Source organism: Eumetopias jubatus, unplaced genomic scaffold, assembly GCF_037043125.1.
Source record: "Eumetopias jubatus isolate StellerSeaLion01/CBP00866 unplaced genomic scaffold, mEumJub1_p1.0 scaffold_3, whole genome shotgun sequence".
Classification (NCBI taxonomy): domain Eukaryota; kingdom Metazoa; phylum Chordata; class Mammalia; order Carnivora; family Otariidae; genus Eumetopias; species Eumetopias jubatus.
The window spans coordinates 141,468,195-141,489,618 of record NW_028274809.1 but is presented as its reverse complement, the minus strand read 5'-3'; the positions used below and the strand labels follow the sequence as shown (position 1 = coordinate 141,489,618).

At 42.8% G+C, this 21,424-nt stretch overlaps 1 protein-coding gene across 1 annotated transcript in view; it reads left to right on the top strand.

The window, feature by feature from the left end:
- Positions 1 to 2,209: 2,209 nt before the first annotated feature.
- TNFSF11 (TNF superfamily member 11) overlaps positions 2,210 to 21,424 on the top strand; it is a 31,507-nt gene continuing 12,292 nt past the window's right edge. The window contains exons 1-2 of the mRNA XM_028106306.2: positions 2,210 to 2,440; positions 9,293 to 9,460. Of these exons, the coding sequence (XP_027962107.1) occupies positions 2,210 to 2,440; positions 9,293 to 9,460 (399 nt within the window). The remainder of the gene's footprint in view (positions 2,441 to 9,292; positions 9,461 to 21,424) is intronic.

The following is a 21,424-nucleotide window of genomic DNA, read 5'->3' as shown; positions in this document are numbered from 1 at the left end:
AAGGTTCATTACCTTCAAAGAAGCAACAAATGGACTGACAGTGGTTTCCAATTCAGCCGATGCATGCCAGAATACAATGAGATAGAATCTTTAGGGTACTAAAGGAACACAAGTGCCAAGCAGTAGGAATGTCACATGAAAAATTCTGTACAAACATAACATGTGGTCTAATATATGAAACTATGAAGCTACTGGGTCAAACATACCTGAACATGACTCAGAGATTTGAAGGACCCTCTTGTAATCTGAGGATAATGATGGCAAGGAACAAAAATGTATGTAAAACACTGGAAAAAATGGAAGGGATTACAGAGAGGTCATTGTGGGTTTAGTTGTTGCTATTATTATTATTTTAGAGAGAGAGAGAGTGCCCGAGGTGGGGGGAGGGGCAGAGAGAGAAGGAGAGAGAGAGAATCCCAAGCAGGCTCCACTCTGGATGCAGAGCCTGACACAGGGCTCAATCGCAGGACCCTGAGATCATGACCTGAGCTGAAATCAAGGAGCCACCCGTACGCCCCAGGGTTTAGTTGTTATAATGCATTTTAAACTTCTTTGATCTTATTAAAGATCTATAAAAAAGACGAAATATAGAATTGTTTTCCAAAAGAAGACTAAAGAGGAAAATAACATGTTATCCTCAAAGTTAACAAACAAAAAGTAGGGAGAGGCCCAGGTCTGCATGGAGTAGAAGATTAATGTTAATTACTTCTATACTGGAGTCTGCAAATTTTTCCCCCTCTTTTCCTATCAGACTTGTTATACATACACACATAAATGCTAAAAGCATTTTTTTTATTTGAACAAACCATTTCATTTGTACAGATGCTTTTTTAAATCCAACCTGGTTGCTATTCTTCAAAATGTGCTGTGTTCTAAGTGTTCACCTGAGAGCACAAGCTTTACTAACTTAGAGATGTGTCATTTGTGAGAAATCTTGCCTAGAGAAGAACCCATTAGAGAACTATGCAGAAAGAGAACACAAAGTTAAAAAGGATTCATGAAATGTAGAACACCACAGAGGTGGAATTTTTGTAGGTGTCTCAACTGTCCAGCACCCACTTCCCTTACTTCCTGCTGAAGATGTATCAGAATTTGTGAGCCTAATCCATATTTTCATTTTCTCACCGAGGGGCACAATTCCGAAAAGGGGCTTTTTAAAAACCCTTGAAAGTTTTCTTTAGCAATGAAACTGACATTTAACTTACACCTTCAACCTTGTGTAACATTCATCTTTCTCCATTCACAGTCAGGAGCTCCCCCGGGGCTCCCTATATCTTAGAGTATAGCCCTCTTATCTTTCGGATACTGAAGGAGAATAACCGTCAAGCAGTAGGAATGGCATGTGACGAACCCTGTCGGAATGTAATATATGGTCCCATATATGAAGCTACTGGAACCTACCCTTCTTTCTCTCTGTACTGTTTTCTTTTCCTAGCTCAGAGTTGGTGCCTCTAGGCTCTCTGCTCCCACATTCAAAACCTGCCCTACTCAAAGCCACTTTGAGAGTGCAGAAAACAGGGATTTGGGACCGGGGCTCTGGTTTTCTAAGGCTGCCAAAATAATTCGGAACCTGTATTTGGAACCATGATAGAGGCCGCACCCTCAGGATCCCCAAGGATATTCCTGGTTGAACTTCTTTCGGGGTGATGGGGAGGAGGACCGGATGACCAAGAGATCACCAAGTCCAACTTCCTAAATCCTATAGGAGAAACTGAAGTTCAGGGATGCTAACGGCCCGTCTGCGATGTCCCTTTATCCGTATCCTTAACCGAGGCACCATCTGCCTCTCCCCCGGCCAATCTCTTGGCGGCTGAAGATGAGCAAGTGGCGTCTGGCTCCGCTGGAACAACCCACAGCCCTTATCCTCTGAGAGCGCTGATGGGGAGGAGGCCGTTCAGAGAGAGTAAGAAAGCGAGGGAGGAGAAAGGAAGGAAGGGGAGACAGAGGTGGGAGTGGAAGAGGCAGCCTCGCCCGGGGCTGATTGGCTCCCGAGGCCAGCCCTCGCCAGCGGTTTATAAGAGTTGGGGTAGCCGGGCGCCCTGCCCGCTCGCCCGCGCGCCCCCCGAGCAGCGCCCGCCTCTGAGTGCCCCACGTCGAGGCCCGCCTGGCCCCGCGCCGGCTCCGCGCCGTCTTTAGAGTTGGTCGCGGGCAGAGGCGAGGGAGAGAGCGAGCGAGGGAGGCGAGCGCAGCAGCCAGCCGGCCGAGCGCCATGCGCCGCGCCAGCCGAGACTACACTAAGTACCTGCGCGGCTCGGAGGAGATGGGCAGCGGCGGCTCCGGCGCCGCGCACGAGGGTCCCCTGCACGCCCCCCCGCCGCCCGCGCCGCCCGCGCCGCACCAGCCCGCCGCCGCTTCCCGCTCCATGTTCGTGGCCTTCCTGGGACTGGGGCTGGGCCAGGTGGTCTGCAGCGTCGCCCTGTTCCTCTACTTCAGAGCTCAGGTGAGTGCCCGCCTCCCCGGGGGTCCGCCCACCTCGTCCCTTCCGCACTCGTGGGAAACTGAGTCTGGCCGCCCGGCTCGGCTCCCTGGATCTTGCATATTCGGGAGGGGAAAGTGACTAAAGAGGGTGCGTCCGGCTCGGCTCGGGGGCAGCCCGGCGCGGGGCCCCGCGCGCTCGCCTCTGCTCTCCGCTCCCGTCCCTGCCCCGCAGCGGGCAGAGGCTGGGCTCGCCCGGCCTGTTGCGTTTGAATTTCCCCCGCGACGCAGCATTGGCCGCTCACCTCTAATGGATGATTGCACACTCCCCCTACAACCCCTTCCATTTCTAATCTGGAGCTAAGAATTAACGTCTACTTAAGGGAAAAATTGAGCGCTTAGGCGGCAACCCTCTCCCTGCCCGCCCACCACCTGCAGAGGGTTTGGTTCGTGGGGCTGGCTGCTTTGCAGGTGGGCTCCGGGCCGCCGTGCTGGAGGAGAGCGCAGAGCCGAAGGTCGCGCGCGGTGCTTGCACTGCAGGCAGCCGCTGGAGCACCCAGTGGAGATGCTCAAGGCACCTGATGGGCCAAGTGACGGTGCGCCCAGAGAAGCCTGGTTGCGGGACAGGGGCTCCGCTCGCTCTGGGTGCAAGAGGAGGGAAGGACCCGGTGCCTTCCCACTGAGGTGGGCGGAAGAGGGAAGCAAGGTGTGTGTGATGGTGGTGAAGTTCTCACCCCTGATACAGCCTCGCTACAGTCTAGCAAATAACTAAACTTCTAAACGATGAGAAAGAGGGCTGGGAACTGCAGGGAAAGATAGTAGAAAGGAAGGGGTAAATCTGTAATATTATGCTTTCTGGTGGTTTATGCTCTTGTGTTTTCTTGGAAATTGCAGTGCAGTTGGTTAGATTCATTCAAATGTTCTTGTCTGGTGCTGTGAACTCTTTGTCAGAGGAAGTGGAGGGCTGACTGTGCAATTTTTTTTTTTATGGGAAAAGAGAGTTGGGTTTGGACTTCATTGGTTTTCAGATTCAAAGGTGATTACTAAACCAAATTGGATGCATCAAAACACAGCATTGCTTGGATTGTATGGGTTTTTGACATGTGCCAGAGTCTTGAACTCCATTACTTGTACTCATAGGCTTTTTGTTAAATATTCATTATCCACTGTTTTGTGTTTTATAGAGCAAGTTTGATTATCTACTTTAAAAAAAGGTGAAAATACTCTGAGCAATACTTTAGGACACTTGTATTTATTTGCATCTTAATAAAAATAATCTTTACCTATTGATATATTTTTTTCTTAACAGAACAACTTTTGCAACAAAGATTACACACATCTATATCAAAGTGATGAAATGTTTTTCTTTCTTCAGAGTATGATGCAGTCAAGAATGAGTGGTTCACCCATTTTCCCACCCAGTTTTCTCCTTCCATGTAAAGTCTGTATGTATTGAGTGCCTACACGGCAGATGAGACTATTAAGTGCTATGGAATGGGAGTTAAGGATCATTAATTCAATTCATAAAATGTCCACCTACTACGTGCATTGCATGGTGCCAGATAATGGAGGTACCTATAACAAAAGACTTAAATTTCTTAGTCGTACAAGAGAGCAGCATTCAGAAAAAGGACAAAAGATGCAATCATTCTCTACTACTTTTTATCTTTTCTAACACCTTAGGAATATGCATTTTCGTAGCAGTAATTGTGAAGTGAGTGTTCAGCAGGGAAAGAGCAGAGGGGAATGAATGAGCTGTAGGGAAGATGAGCAGCTTAGATTGGTGGGAACTGTGGAAATGGGTGTGGCCATGTAGAAAAGAGTGGCACGCTGGGCTCTTAGGACAGATGTTCTGCATCTCCACAGCAGTCTTAATGGTCTGGTAGGCTCGGGGGTCTGTCTGATGATCGCTTATCAAAATTTAGCGGTCTTGACGTTACATGAGTAATAGTGAAGCTCTCAACACCTTTTTCCAAAGTAAAAGGCCAATTAGTAAGCCTACCTAGAAAATTTTCATTTGTAGATTTAATGTCATCAGATTTTATAGGTATAATTTTCCTAAATGCCATGAAGAATGGGTTTCTCTAAAACTTATGCCAAATATATTAGCCATTACTCCTGAACCCCATTTTCGTACTGCACTTTTAAAGGGGCAACTTCTTTAGAAAGAAGTTATATCAGGAGCAATGTGTTCATAGGAAGACACCACTAGATTTGGTTGTGTTTTATTGAGTATATAGTATCTACCTTTGATACCAAAAGGAGTCCTAATCATTTGGAGATACTTTCTAAAGTAAGGTACAAGTGAAATGCTATGATGTCTGGCATTTGTTTCAAAATAATAGGTGGGGAGGGTTCGGGGTAGGGAAGTGGTTGCTTATAGATGAAACAAGATTGGCCATGGGTTGATAATTGTTGAAGCTTGGTGATAGGTTTGTGGGAGTTCATTCTACAATTCTTTCCACTTTTACATATGCCAGAGGCCCTCTTTCAAATTTCTACTAGCTAAGAGAGTAGACTCGATTTGACCCATCACTAATATAACATTTTTACTCATGTCAACTCCTTTAGATTAGAACTTGGTAGCAAATAAGAAATACTTTATTTAGTTCCACTAAAGTCGGAAGTGTCAACTACTTGGGGTTTCTGAATGCATCTGAATTAGAATGAAATCGTCTAGGATCAAGTAACATGTTTGCAGTTTATAATAAACAAAAGAGAAAAAGGAGCCAGTTCTATTGTTTTTGTTTGGGGGGGGGTTGCTATATAATTCTTCAAGAAAAAAACCCACTTAATTTAGTTTTAAATGCATTTAGAAGAATGCCCAGAATAGTGTAAAAATTAGTGACTTTAAAAAATGTTTCCCCTTCTCAACTCATGTTTGAATAGTTAAAAATGAATCAGCCTCCCAAATGTTTGCAGATTGCCTGTGCCCAGATTGAAAAGAAAAAAAAAAAGTACTAGATCTAAAGTAGATTGGCTTTTCCTCCACGAACCTTGCCAAAGAAAAAATAGCATGTGGTTTGTGCTATATATTTACCACATAGTATTCATACTTTGGTTTGCGAAGAAGAAGAAGAAGAAAAAAAACTTCCAAAAAGTTGCTTGTAAAATTGATGCGCGTGTTCTTTCTTCTTTCTTCCTTCCTTTCTTTATTTCTTTCCTTTCTTCCTTCCTTTCTTTCTTTCTTTCTTTCTTTCTTTCTTTCTTTCTTTCTTTCTTTCTTTCCTTTCTTTCTTTTCTTTCTCTCTTTCTTTCTTTCTCTCTTTCTCTCTTTCTCTCTTTCTTTCTTTCTTTCTTTCTTTCTTTCTTTCTTTCTTTCTTTCTTTTAACATCCATATAACCATATTCAAAGTTTGGAGTTTAGCTACAAGGTAAGCTTTTCAGAAAACTCAATCTCTGTTGCCCTTTGAACTCCTTCCCCCAAACGCCCAGTATGCACACCAACCTCCCTGGGTGTTTGTTCCCCAAACTAGAGAGCAGTCATGACTGCGACTCTGATGTGGAGGTGTGCGGGCTGCCTGTTTGAAAAAACAGATAACGAAGTAGCACAAATGTCAAGCATCCTGCTTCATTTAACCCTACACATGATCACATTTCAAGGAAGTTTGTTTTTTTTAAAGACTTTCATTTCAGATGAACTACATCATCTGATAAATGCATTATAAAGTCTTTTAAATCAGATATTCAAGGTTTATAGAATACATTCAGACATTTCTAGGTACAATGAATTCGTTTGTAACTCAGTTTACAATGATTTTTTTTTTGATGAGCTTGTGCGTTCCTCTGTTGTGTACAATACATTGGTTCAAGAAGGGAAGGACTGCCTGTTTTGCTCACTACATCATTGGCAGCATCAAACCCAGTGCCTGGTATGTTCAATTTACTGAAGAAGCTTTTCAAATGATTCACAACACTAGAAACTTGCAGTATGGAAGTTATCTAATGAGTAGCTAAACTAGACTAAAAAGTAGCATTTTTTTCAGTCATGCAAATTCTCTCTCCAGACTAGTGTGTCTGGAGAGAGGGTGTGTGATAGGGGAGTCCTCTGTTCAGCCACTGGACCAGCATTGTGGAGTGCCCCACGCCTTGCCCTAGGGTCTTCCCCGCATGGAGACTACCAGAGCCGAGGCCCCCACTGGTGTGTGTGGTCTGCCAGCCCCCACTCCTCAACTCCTCTCTTTTTTCCTGGTCTCCATTTTGGGGAAGGGAGAGCTACAAGACACTGGAACAAGAAAGACGTCTGGTTATAGGTTAACAAGACATTTCTAATGTATGGCCTTTAAGTAAACAAAATAAATGACTATTGAAATTAACTATGCCATGCTTTCTTTTGGGAAAACAATTGGATGACTTTTATATACGTTTTAGTTCTTGTGTTGCCTTCCTAAACAGTGGTTCTCCAGAGCACATTTGAAGCCCTTGGGGAGAGAGATTTAGTTGGCCCCTACCCTCAGGGATGTGGGTTCAGTTGGCTGGGGGTGGCATCTGGGCCACCAAAAAGTGGAGACTTTTTAAAAGACAGGGGACAAAATCTTTGTGTTACATTTCTTTGCATCAGATCACTAGCCATTATTATTGTCACAAGAGTTTTGTACTAACTGCTATTGCTTGTGAAAAAAATTAAAATTGGTGTCCAAGGAAATTTCGAGAGCTTTTAAGAGCAGAAGATCTATATTTGTACATTTCATATTTGAAAGCATTCTCCAACTTTCATGTACATGGGGAGGACCTGGGATCTAGTTAGGATGCAGATTCTCAGGTGGTGCACCAGGGACCTGAGAGTCTGCGTTTCTAAGGAGCTCCAGGTGAGCCCTTGAAGCTACAGGGGCTCGGACTCTACTTCCAGTAGTGACAACATGGTGGACAACACTGCTTCCGCTTGATGGCGCTTAGTCTGTAAGCAGGCCTGGAGCTCAACCAATTTTAGGGTCTCCAGGCATTTCCCCGCGAACACCACATTGTTCTTGTAGTTCAGCAGTTTCTTGGTGGTGAGCCAACTGAGGCCTTGGCATGATTTTTCCTTCTTGAGGTCTGAACCCAATGACCCTTCATATCAGCTGCCCAGGCTTCTCTGATTTTGTGGGAAACTTAGCGGCATAAGTGAGCTTTTAAAAAAAAAGGGGTGATTGCAAAGCTTTCCTTATATAAAAACTCACATATTCTGATTTATACTGATTATTGTAAAGAAAATATGAAAAATAAATATGGATTACAAATAGTTTTGCTTTGTTAAGGACACCTCTCCCATATGCAAGACTGAAATAATAAAATCCGTATTAGTGGGTGCACATGTGTTGAAAGGTTATCATTCATTTCAAGAACCTCAGATATGGATAGAATACTTTCCAGTTTATTTCTGATGGTTGGTTAATAAACCTACCCATCTTTTTTGATTACTTTTAAGAAGATAAACCAGGCACTGAGAGAGCTGGTATTAATTCACTGAGCTTATATTATAAACTTCTATAATTTTTCCTTTCTTCATCCAGTATGTACCTACTAATGAGCAAATGCACACAAGGTACCTTGAATTTTTGAAAGAAGAGGACAATAAGTTAAACAATTATTATTAAAACAATTGATAGCTAAATTATCTCTACCCTTTGCTTGGCAGTTGAAACTGCTACAAGCGGGGTGCCTGGGTGGCTCAGTCGTTAAGCGTCTGCCTTCGGCTCAGGTCATGGTCCCAGGGTCCTGGGATCGAGCCCCGCATCGGGCTCCCTGCTCAGCGGGAAGCCTGCTTCTCCCTCTCCCACTCCCCCTGCTTGTCCTCCCTTTCTCACTGTGTCTCTCTCTGTCAAATAAATAAATAAAATCTTAAAAAAAAAAAAAGAAACTGTTACAAGGGCTTATCAGAACCTCAGGAGGAGGGGGTAGACAATCTCAAGAAAAGAGTAATACTTAAAGAGATGTGTATGCAGACAACCAGCTAACAACTCTATGGGGATATTTTGGGTGGGACAATCCCTTAAATTGTAGGAATTTTCGCATCTCCCCCCTGCAAGTATCCATACAACCTGCTCACCCCAGACAGCCTTCTTCATCCCATGTGACGTTAACTTTCGCCCCCTGACAGACATACCACTCCAGGTTAAGAAACACTGATGAGAGTTTCAACACAAAGGGAAATTATACTTCTGGCTTTAGGTTTTTTGGGGGACCTAGGAACTGGATTTCTCCCTCCCTTCTTTGGCTGATTAAAATATACATTGGGGGTACCTGGGTGGCTCAGTCATTAAGCGTCTGCCTTTGGCTCAGGTCATGATCCCAGGGTCCTGCGATCGAGCCCCGCATCGGGCTCCCTGCTTGGCGGGAAGCCTGCTTCTCCCTCTCCCACTCCCCCTGCTTGTGTTCCCTCTCTCGCTGTGTCTCTCTCTGTTAAATAAATAAAATCTTAAAAAAAATATATACCTTGATTAAGGGAGAAAGGCCAGAAAACATGGTGGCTAAAGATGGTATTTATTTCACCTGATTTTCGTAGGCTTCATGCTTTGAATATCCAAGTGAGTTTCATCATCCTATCTAGCATGCTGGGTATGGCTTAAAGAGAAAAAGCTTTCTCTACCTGCACTGACTTCACGTGATTTTCCTTGACAGTCCTCCCCGCACGAGGACTTTCATGTTGGCAGACAATTTTGATCATTTCCCCATGATTCACATGTGTATACTTGTGTTGTGAATCATAGGTACTCATAAAAATGAATTAGAAGTCAATGTTTCACCAATTTGAGGGGAATTGTACTCACTATTAATTGTTGGAGACATAAAGACTCTTGTAAGAATGAATTTTTTGGTCCTTAAGTCAGTCACACTTCATTAAATAGTAGAATGATCAATGATAATTACTCCACGTCCTGACTTTTTTTTCCCTCAGATGGATCCTAATAGAATATCAGAAGATGACACTCATTGCATTAATAGAATTTTCAAACTCCACGAAAACGCAGATTTGCAAGACACAACTCTGGAGAGTCAAGAAACAAAATTAATACCTGATTCGTGTAAGAGCATTAAACAGGCCTTCCGAGCAGCTGTACAAAAGGTGAGTCCGCATGAGGCTACAAGTCAAGGGTCCTCACTGACCCTGCTAATACCGAAAATTAATACTGGCTGAGTGCTTTTGACTTTGTTCTTTTTCATTTTTATAATTTGTAAAAGAGCTAAAGAGAATTTTTAAAAGAGATTAGTAGAATTCTTTTGAAGCTGGTAATGGCTTCTTATGATGACTAGAGACATTCATGCACATATTCTTTTCTTTCCTTTCCTTTCTTTTTTTTTAAGAGGAGTCATTTAAATTCATACATTGAAGGAGGACAAAGATAGTTTGTGGTCGTTAATGGGTCAGTTTGCTGGTGTGAATTCCCTGCCCTAGAAACCATTCCCTCAATTTATAAGACTCACTGCTATTTCCTTTACATTTGGTTTTGTAAAGGTAGGACCTCCTATTCCACATCTGTTGGTCCAGGACTTTGTTAAAAATAACAGTTCTGTACCTCTGAAACAAATAATACATTATATGTTTAAAAAAAAAAAAGAAGAAGAAGATAGCAGGAGGGGAAGAATGAAGGGGGGTGGAAATCGGAGGGGGAGATGAACCATGAGAGATGATGGACTCTGAAAAACTGAGGGTTCTAGAGGGTCCAGGACTCTGTTAAAAATAACAGTTCTGTACCTATGAAACAAATAATACATTATATGTTAAAAAAAAGAAGAAGAAGAAAAAGATAGCAGGAGGGGAAGAATGAAGGGGGGGAAATCAGAGGGGGAGATGAACCTTGAGGGACGATGGACTCTGAGAAACTGAGGGTTCTAGTGGGAGGATGGGTTAGCCCGGCGATGGGTATTAAGGAGGGCACGTTCAGCATGGAGCACTGGGTGTTATGCGCAAACAATGAATCGTGGAACACTACATCAAAAACTAATGATGTAATGTATGGTGATTAACATTACATAATAATAAAAAAAACCAAGCTCATGCATAAAAAAAAATAATTGTAAGTTATCCATTGTCATCTGTGGTGAGGAGGTAAGCAGGCAGAGCAGGAAGTGACGTGGTGGGCAAGGTGGAAATTCTGTGTCCATCTTCTCATCTTCCAGGAGAGCTGAGTGAGAAGGGAGGAGTTGGGGATGGGGGAGCCCAGTGACTTCTCTTACACCGACAGCTCCAAGTGAGAAACATTGCAATTAATAACTGCGTGTTCTACTTTTCTGAATAAAGTCACTTGAGAATTTTGCAGCTGTGAAATTATTTTACTTACTGACTCCACCAAAAACTGGGTAGAACCCAGTGACTCCAGTGCATGCCTGCCTGCACACATTGCATACCAACATGCGCATCTGTGTGGATTCTTGCATCAACCCATTTATCCCAGCCTCTAGTATGCAACTCCCTGGGCTATCTCTGATCATCTTAGGGTAAATCCTAAAGTTGTCAAACTCCCTAAATCTAAATTGCATTTTAATTTAGTCTATTTTTAAAAGATTCACAGATAATAATAGCATTTTAAGAAAAGAGGATATGTGCTAGAGGTAGGGAGATGAAGCTGTTTTGTATCTAAAGTTGATATTTGCTGTATTTTGTCAAATCTAAGATGCCACCAATTTTTAACTTATGTCATTATTTCATGCATCACAAAGAAAGAAAGAAATGTCGACAAAAATATTAAACACATGGGCACCGGGGTGGCTCAGTCGGTTAAGCATCTGCCTTCGGCTCAGGTCATGATCCCGGGGTCCTGGGATTGAGTCCCACATTGGGCTCCCCGCTGCGTGGGAAGCCTGCTTCTCCCTCTCCCTCTGCCTCTCTCTCTGTCTGTAATGAATAAATAAATAAAATCTCAAAAAATATGTTAAACATGATCATCATAGATTCTCTTTGCATCTTAATTTCAGAGTTACTAAAATGTAAAAAAAAATGCATCAGAGAATCAATGAAATACATATTGCTCTACCATCTATAAGAGCATACCAGTTTTACATATTACATTTTTGTTATAATTTAGTGTATAGGTGCTTAGCTTTATGGAGTAGATAGATATTTTAAAGCGTGGGCTTAATTTGATCTTTTTGTCCTATATTGTAATTTTTGGGCTATAGAAACAGCAACTCTGCTAGTCTGTTCATTTTTATTGTTTTGTTTTATGTTTCATTTTCATTGGTCTGCTTTTTTATCCCCTCTCCCAAATGTTGGGTAATCTATCTTTAAACAATGATTTACATGTACTAGAGATAATCTATTAGTTAAAAACAGAACCCCTAATTAAGGTAATTCTGGTTAGGTAAATTACTATCTCCTAATTTTCTGTGTAAATTGACCCATATTGTACCTCCTTACAATGAAGAGATAAGCTTTTAATTTCACGGGTGTCCTGGTTCTTAAGAATTATCCTTCGGGGTTTTTTTCTGGAAGAATAGGATCAGCCAAGATAATTTTGAAAATAAAAAAATATTGAGAAAAACGGATACCATTAACATTTATTTAAGGGAATGCAAAAGTGGTTCATCTTAATGGGTCAAGAGAGAAAAACATTAGCATCTCATAGATACTAAATAAGTGATTGACCAAATTTCATATTTATTTCTGATGTTTAAAATCCATTAGAAAACAGAACCAGATGTATTCTTGATGTTTTCCTAAATACCTCAAACTAAAAGTTAGCTTAATGGGATGAAAAACAGAAACATTTTCTTAAAGTCAGGAACACCACAAAGATGCCTAGTGTCCCCGCCCCGTTATTTAACATTGTTCAGAGTATACTAGCTAATGTAATCATATGAGAGAATAAAATAAGAAAATATATGAATATATACATACACATATATGAAGGCAAACTTTGCATGTGATATGATTGTATACTAGGGTAAATTTGAAAGAACTAAAAGGCTGCAAGCAAAGTCAATCAGTTTGTAAAAATTAGTTAAGTAATAATCACTAGCTGTCCCCATTTCAAACAACAATTAGAAAACACAAATGAAAAATTCCATTCATATTGTTTAAACAGCCCTAAAAATGAACTTAACAAGGCACAGATAAAGCTTACGGAGATTAAGCTAGAAAACTCTACAGAGGCATTTACAAGGGAAAGACGTAACTATGCAAAGTCCTGATCCGTGGGAGACAAAACCCCTTAGAGTAGACTTTACTGGATGTGCGTGAATGTGTGTATATGTAATTTAGTACTATATAACATTATTTTAAATAAGTGGGCATAGTTTGAATGGTTTGAACATGGCACTGGGAGGATTTGTTTACAATCTTTAAAAAGTAATAGGCTTACCTCATGTCCTAAGTGGAGACAAATCCCGCTGGAGAGAGTGTTGGTGGCCAATCACTGCTCCAGTCTTACACCTTCTGTTGCCTCAGTTTCTGCCCCCACCTGCCTGATCAGAACTTAATACCTGTTTGTTGTCCCATTTCCTTTGAGCTTTCTAAGCGAACTGTCTAGATAGAACAACAAACCAGTTTGTACTTAAAATGAGCAATAATGGCAGAGTTTTCAGTATTTTAGGAGCGCCTTGGGGACTTGGTGCCTCGTTCCAAATAAGCAACACTCACTATAAGAGATTCAGTACCTGGCCAGCCAAAGGAGAAAGATTTGTGGGCAGACAAGAATAATCAACTCTTTTCATTAAAGGCACACGGTTTTAATTATATTTACAGATTAGTATGACTCACAGGATGAGGAGAACTTTATTTTGCTAATAGCACATTTTTGTGTTGTTGGGCTATAAGATTTTACCCTTATTCATGGGTAATAACATTACACACAGACAATCCTTTTTCAAGAGTAAGGAGCTGTCGTAATATACCCATGAGTGTTTGGAGGTAGAAGATGCTATTTCTTCCCCCAGACAAGAGGATCTTTACGAATGAGACGAGTGTTATCCATACCTTATCATTAGAATCAAGCCATGTTTATTAAGCGCACATACCGTGCTAGGCACGTTGCCATAACTTTTCCTATACCCAAGGTATTCTTCTTGGACTAGGAAGTATTCTTCTCTTACCCTCGCCAAAGAGTGATTTGCCAGCTGTGTTATCCTTTGATGAGAATTATTGGTTAATATGACATTCTTTACATCTTGCCAAAATAATCAGATTTCTCATTTCTCTTGCCAATGCTGAAAATAGATGTATCAGGCATTCATAAAGTAGGTTTGTATCTTTGTTTTAGTTCTAATATAGATATTGAGTGAACCCATAAAACAAATTACATGTGAGGTTGCAATCATTATTGAAAGATCAAACCCATCCAGTGGTAACAAATGCTAGACATAAGCACAATATTACATTATATGTGTGCAAAAAGTGCTGTTTACCCAGCCCGTCTTTGGTCAGGCAAGTAATGCTGTTTTTCCCCCTTTTTTGTTTGTGGCTGGGCTTTCTTGGCTTTTTTTCCCCTTTAGCACAGAACTCTGAAAGCCTCTTAGTGATCCAGTCCTACCAACCACAATTTACAAAGTCTATCATAACAGTCTATGACAATAAAGAAAACACTAGTACAAATATGGTGTCCAATTTATAAAGCAATTCTTGTTTCCAGCTTTGGCAGCCTCTCTGGCCTCTGCTAGCCTGAGGAGTGGAGTGGAGAGCTCAGGCCCTGAGCAGGGGCACTTGGTCCTTAGATCTCTCGGCCAGCCTCAGTGGAAAACCATGTGTTTAGGCCCTAAATATACATTCTGAGCACTCTGGGCTGTGACTCGGCATGATTTTAGTATGCCCAGTTGTTGGTTTCACACGAAGTACCTGTTTGTGAAAAACTTCCTGAAGCTTACTATGAAAAGTATTTGAAAGAATGATGTGGAGCAGAGAGATTAATGTGGGATGTTTAGTGCATTCAAGATGACCCCCTCCGCCAGGATGTGGCAAGGGAGCATGAAGATTTACATGTGTATGGATTTTTTAATATTAGCTTTTAAAACATCTTTGTGACTATTCCATAATGTGCTTAGTATACAGGAATGTTTTATTCAATACTTAAATAAATAAATATGTATGTTTGGGAGCATTAAAACTTTTTCCCTGAAAGAGCTGTACAATCAGAAGTGTTTGGAGGTCACAGAACAAACCTGCAAACTCCCCTCAGGACAAGAACTATAGCCGTTTTGCTCACACTTGAATATGTCACACATAATGTAGTCTCAAGAATGAAGGAAAAGAACAAATAAATGATTGTGACTTATGGAACTCTGTGAACTAATATTTTTAAATAAACATGGGTCATCGACCAACTCATAAGGCCAGAGTGTTAGTAGCCTGCTTCTCATTTCTCTGGTGTCTTAACCAAAGTTATGATGGATAATTATTAATATTGTAGCCTGAGGTGGTAAGGTCTCGGTACAGATGCAAAAGTACAGATAATTTTTGTTGAAAGTTATCTCCATCCAGACTTTTCCCTTTAGGCATGTTTTCCTCTGGTCTCTGCAATTGCACTACAGAATACGAAAAGCCAAGGATGATAATGACTACCAATAACTATCTTTTGTTGGCATATTCTTGACAAACCATCTCCTGGAGTCAGGAAGCCTCTGAGCCTCCGAAGGCTTACTGGAAAATGGGGAGTAAAACCAGAGCCATCATTATTGAACAGTTAATTCTTACCTGGAATTCTTGTTTTATTCCCTGGGGATCAGTACATATTTGGTCTCATCTCCTACTGGATTCACAGTGTAAATTAAAACTATCTCCTTGTATTAAGAGTGGTGTACCCAAAGATATTCAATACTTTGATCCCCCAGTAATTAGTCACTGTTATTTGGCACAGTCCATGCTGCTGTAACAAAGAGAACCCTCATTCATGAACTAAATAAGATGGAGTTTTTCCCTCTCCCATGCAATAATCCAGGGGTGAGCAGTCCAAGGCTAGAAGGGAGGCTCCTCCATCTTCATCTGGTACCTTCTGTACCTTCCATCTCTTGGTCCAAGTTGGCTTTTCCATTTGTTGCCATTTCCAGACAGAGGAAAGGGAGAGAAAAGGCCAAGACTGGTACCTGGGAGCTGAGATACCATTGATTCTAGTAGCATCCTCTTGGCTGGAAGTTACTCATAAGACCAAGCCTGGCCATAAGGGAAGCAGCACAATTATCTCTAGCTGAGCAGACATTTGCACCAAGGCTTGAGGAAGGGGGTTGCCCATAACTCACTGGGAAGAGAAGAGGCTGCATTCTAGGGGACAGTGACCAGTCTCCACTACTCACTAAACCCTGTTTAGGCAGGAAAGTAGGCTCACTATGTGAGCAGAGTTAACTCTGTGAATACAATACATTAAGTCTATGAAAAATTGGAATGGCTAAGATTTTGTTTTCTAAAAATTAAAGTACCTTAAGATTATTTGGATTCCAGGAGACAGAGACATTTAAAAATGGATTTAACAGCATGCATTTTTTGAAAGAACTTTCAAAGATTTGTTTAGACATATACATCTCCACATCTGTGATCTCTGAATGAACCTTGATTGTCACCTACACAGTTTTTAGTAGGTTTCATGGATTCAAGAACATTAATTTAAAGCCAAAATGTTTATCAGATTAAGTGGTTGTGTTCTCCATAGAGAGAGCTGATCCTTTAGAATTCTGATGTCACTTATTACAAGAAGACTATTCCCATTTTTAAAACTAAAGTATGTAAGAAATCAACTAAAATTTGAGTAGATCTTAACTACTTATGAAATTATAATCATTAGAGTTGTTATATACCATTATTTCTCACTTGCTTTTTAGTTAAATACACACATAACAAACACAAGGGGAAAAATTAAACCCCAGTCATTATCACTTTGCTGTTGTATATGCATATGTATCGCAAGAAAGCTTCTTGTAAACCCACAGGGAAACTTGGGGTTTGGGGGCACTGGTGTTCCCAAATCAAGATGTTAGTCATGTAGTGGTTTTCCAATGCGATTTCATCTGCGCCGTAACAGTTTTGGGAACTGCAATTCAATCAACCCCAATCATATTTAGCATTTATGAAAACTGTCTTTATGGGAAAGCTGAAGTAAGACCCACAGAATTTTCCTACAAAACCAAGGCCATCTACTGCCTTTGACCCAACAATAGGCTATTGGCTGTGATGTGCTCAATCTCAGGGAGACCCAGGGCAAAAGGTAGGAGGGTTTGCAAGAGGGAAATAACAGTGAGTGGCATCATCAGAGGTGGGCTTATCTGTGTGCTAGAAGTATCCCAGGTTGGAAGAAAAGATATTTTGGAACGACATTCTTAAAGAAACAAGAGATAAGGAAAGACACACCTGGAAGAGAGCATCTAATTATGTGGCTTGGGATCTTGACCTACAATTTTAGAAGTGAATAAAACTCGAGGTCCTTGGTTAGAAGGGAAGGTCGCAAAGGATAGATTGTATTGCTCCCCACAGAGTGGCTCATCTTAGGGGAAACAGAGCCTGTGGAACTGGAGAGTGATGTTCCTTAGAACAGTGTTTCCCAAGCCTGCTTGATCTTAAGAATACCTTGGGGACCTTACTTAAAAAATAAATAAACCAGATTGGTCACAAAGATTTGGTAATTCAGTAGGAGACTTTGTGATTTCAGAAATCCTCTCCGAGAAGGACTGGTCTATCTTTAAAGGAAGGCTTCAGGGTGGGAGCGGAGATAGCACCTAGGACCAAGAAGGTGTACTAAGCATCCTAAGAAGATGTGAGAGCCAGCAGAGTACAGGGAAGACTCTGGTGAACATAAGTGGTGGATGTGAAGAGAAGGAGCCAGCCTATGGTATGGAAATGTGGGTTTTGAAAGTTGCAGAGAGGGGTCTGCAGCTAAGATGATGAGACAAATGTTTGCTTGAACCTTTTGAGATTCAGGGTCTGAGAGAGTTCTGTTCTCACATCACTTCCTCATTACTGGGTGCTGCCCTAGCCTCCAATCTTTGCCCTTCAAGAACACTAGGTGGTGGTGGTGGTGGTGGTGGTGGTGGTGGTGGTGGTAAATATGATAATGATAACTATAAATCAGGGGGCTCATATTCATCAGAAAGTTTTGGTGAGCTCAGAACTTCTTCCTCCCAGTGCCTATGCCTGCTTTTTATCTTCTCGGACCCTTTCATGGTGAAGGACCATATTATCCTCTCCATCACCCCAGCCAGAAGCCAGAAGATCATCTCACACTCTCCATCACTCACTCTTTACTTGGCCCCCATCCTGTGAATTCTACCTCCTCACAAAACCTTCAACTACTTCTCTCTACCTAGTCCCTACTGTTGTCACCTTAATGCAGGTGTCACCAGCATCGTTTCTTGCCTAGATCACTGCAGGTGGCCACCCCATCTATAGTCTCACTGCTTCTAGTCCATCCTCTCCACAGCTGAGTGACTTCTAAAATGCAAATCTGAACATGTCCCTTACGTTCCTGCTTAACTAATCCTTCGGTGGACCCCGGTAACCAACAGGATAAAGTCTGAGCTGCTGAACATATAACACATAATCTTTTGTGCTCTGGAAACCCTCATTCCAACCCCTGCCTCTCCAGGCTCATTACCTTGTGTGTCATTCCATCACCCACCAAGCTTGTTGTGCGCAGTGGCCCTACCACAGTAAAATGCTAGAAGTTCCTTAACCTGGCTGTGCCCTTCCCCTTCTGCTTCCCTGCTATGATCCAAAGCACAGTGAGGGCAAAGATGATCTCTCTCCTGGAAACACAGCACCTTCAGCACACCTGAAGGATAGGTGTGCTCAGGATGGGGGCCAAGTAAAGAGTGAGTGATGGAGAGTGTGAGATGATCTTCTGGCTTCTGGCTGGGGTGATGGAGAGGATAATATGGTCCTTCACCATGAAAGGGTCCGAGAAGATAAAAAGCAGGCATAGGCACTGGGAGGAAGAAGTTCTGAGCTCACCAAAACATAGGATGCCTGTCCCCCCACCCCCAGCAGCCATCATTAAACTTTGTGGAATGGATGGATGGGTGAATGAGAGATGGGCGTTTCTGTGTGGCCCTTTATACGTTATTCCAGGCCTTTCCTGTGTAGTTGGTTCTCTGTCTTTCAAAATTCAGCTCAGGCATTACTTCTCAAAGGAGGCCCCCACTGATGCCTGCCTGCCCACACTTGGGTTAGAAGCTGCTCCTGTGTGTGTGCCCAGAGCTTCTTTATTCACTCCTGTCATTCAGGGCATCCATTGTAGGAGCTTGGTGTGGGGCTGACTCACTCAAATGTGAGCCTCCAGGACAGGGACTGTGTGATGTTTAGTTTCTCTCTCCGGTGACAGGCACACAGTAGGTGCTCAGTGAAAGTTTGAAGAACTGGCTTAATGAGTGAGTGAGCCCTGCTCATCCCTGCTCTTGGTGTCATCAGACGATTATTGGTTTGCTCTTGCCAGAAGCTAGCCACATTACGTATGCTCAGAAAGATTCACAAAGGGCTGGAGGTCACTCCCAAGTGTGATGCTTGTCCTACCTCTTGGAGGGGGCAGTTTCTGCCTTTGGGGCATGAACACATTAAAGGACCTTGAGGCTGGAGGACCCTGACTAGCCACCCTGCCCCTTCCTCCCTGGCTTCATTTGTCCTCAGTGGCTGGTCTGGTACCTCTGCTCCCCTTGGCGTCATACTCCTAGTAGTCCGATACCTTGGGGAGGGTCTGTGAGAGTAAGCCTCCTTTGGAGGCCACAAGGTTCTGTGAATGTCAAAGCTCTGCCAGTGCAAGGGGGCATATTAGTTCAAGTGGCAGAAGAAAGCAGAGACAGGATAAATAGCACGCCTTGCCCAAGATGCCACACTGCAGTCACTCCTCCAGGCCCTTAGATTAAACTTCTTAACCAAGAACTATAGTGCAAGACATTTTGAGATTGAGCTCTTTATGAAGACTAATATTGCTGTCATAAGGCTACTTTATGAAAACTCTAGGGGACCCTTAACTGTGGCAGAAGGTTCCTCATTTAAACCATGAAGGTTAAACAAGAAAAACTAATTTTCTCTTCCCAGCATAGCCAGCACACTGCCAGGAAAGCATCACTCCGTTCTAGGAAAACAAGGGCATGCTCTTCTTCAGCCCTTTGGTGGGGAGAGTGCATTTTCTGTTTGCAAAGACGTATCTTTTCCAATCAGCAGACTTCTTTTGGGAGAAATGAGCCCCCGGCGACTATGCTTGGGTGGGAGGAGGAGACCAACACACATCTTGGTAAAGTTCTTCACTGAGAAATTTCCAGAAGTGCTCGTGGGATGGTGGTGGCTGACTGAGTTAGGAGGCAAACAAATTAGGAGGTTTAAGAGGTAGGGTGCTGAGGTGTGGGCTGTGGATAGAATCTGTGTCGGGAAAACTTTGCTCTGGGTGAATTCTGTAAATCAGTAGCTTATATTAAGAAATAAAGAATGTTAGGTATCAAAATGTAGAGTTGCAAATGAGTCAGAGATGGCTCTTCCTTTCAGGTTCAGTGGGCCAATGCCCTATACGCCGGCTCCCCTTCCTGCTGCTGGCTGGGCCACTGGACCCACCGGACCCAGTCCTCCTCCCCATGCACCCCCCCCGCCGTGGGGATGGTCAGGAGCTGCCCTTCCCCCTCGCTAGTGCTCCTCTCTTGTCCTGGCACCCTAGAAGACTATGCTTCAGGGCACGTGGGCTGAGAAGCACAGACTCTGCTATGCCCTTCATAACATGTATTTAGGTGACAGCATGCTCAGTGGATCCTCCTCTTAAAGTTCTTTGCTTTGAGGTTATTTTGAACTGTTACCACAGACAGTTCATTAGGAACTACGGGGCCCCCCTCTTCATCGAGGTGCCTATAAAGTGTTCCCCCATATCCTGTGGATTAGAAGGTTAATGTGAGCTTTAGGGGAGGGAGGAAAGCAAGAGGCTGAGACATCTATATTAATGCTGCCTCTTTAGTTGTTGGACAACACCTGGGTATTCTTTCTGTGGGTGGGTATGCTTTCTGTGCCTTGTAAGGCAAGAATACCAGGCAAATAAAATCTTTACAAATAAAGACGAGCTACTGATAAGACAGTAAGACGTCTCTCTGAGAGAGCACTTGGAGACCATGTCGGTATGAACCGGAGGGCAGGATACTGACTCTAAGTAGCATGTGTGGCTGGTACCTGTGGGGTCCCACAGTGGCCTCAGTGGTGGAGTTTGGGGGCTCAGGGGAGGGGGAATAGCAAGGGAGCCTGAAGCAGTAACCAGGACATCTCGCAGGGCCTTCTAAGCTCAGGTGAGGAATGTGGACTTGTTCCTGAAGCCTGTGGGTGACTCCGGGAGGATTTTCAGAGAAGGACCAAGCTCCTCCGTATACTTTCGGATGCTCCAGCAGCAATGGATCAGTTTGAGGACAGCAAGAGACTGGGAGAGGAGGTAGGAGGCAATTATAATCCTCATGAGAAATGATGAGAGCTTGAAGGAAGGCAGTTGTACTTGGCGGAGAGAGGAGGGGATGGCTCTTTGAGCAGTTTATGTGGTGGAAGTCTCCAGGACTTCTCTGCAGGAATGGGAAACTGGCTATTCATTTTCAGAAACAACCCATGTGTGGCATTCATGTGCTAACTCGGCTGATGAATACCCTATTCTTGTAACTTGGTTGGAGAAGAATTACTTGAAGGGTATCATTAAGATGTTAAAATGAATGCATTACATATGTTAACAAGTGTATGAACCCTGTATTATATCTGGCAAACGGGGTGTTAAATCCTTGTTCAACCAGCCAGATGTCCCTGCAGCTGCTGTGGGTACTGCAGAGGGAGGCAGCCACCTGAGACCCCAGCTATGAGCTGGTGCCAGTGGTTTCCAAAGCATCTGGCTGTACAAATTCCTTCTTCTATGCTCTGACTGACAGGCACTGTGTGGATCACACAATTCTCGTCCCAATGCACAGGTGCCATTTTCTGTCTCAGAAGCTCAACCTCCAGTAACTTGGCCTTTTCGGGGTATTTTTACAGCTAAGAATGTCCTCCGTGGGAGCTTCAATCAACTTCTGTCATTTCGTAAGATAATAACACACTGCCATCAAGCAAATAAGACCATTTTAATAACATTCGCTCTTGAATTGGAATGCTATCAAAGTCTTGTTTGGGGCA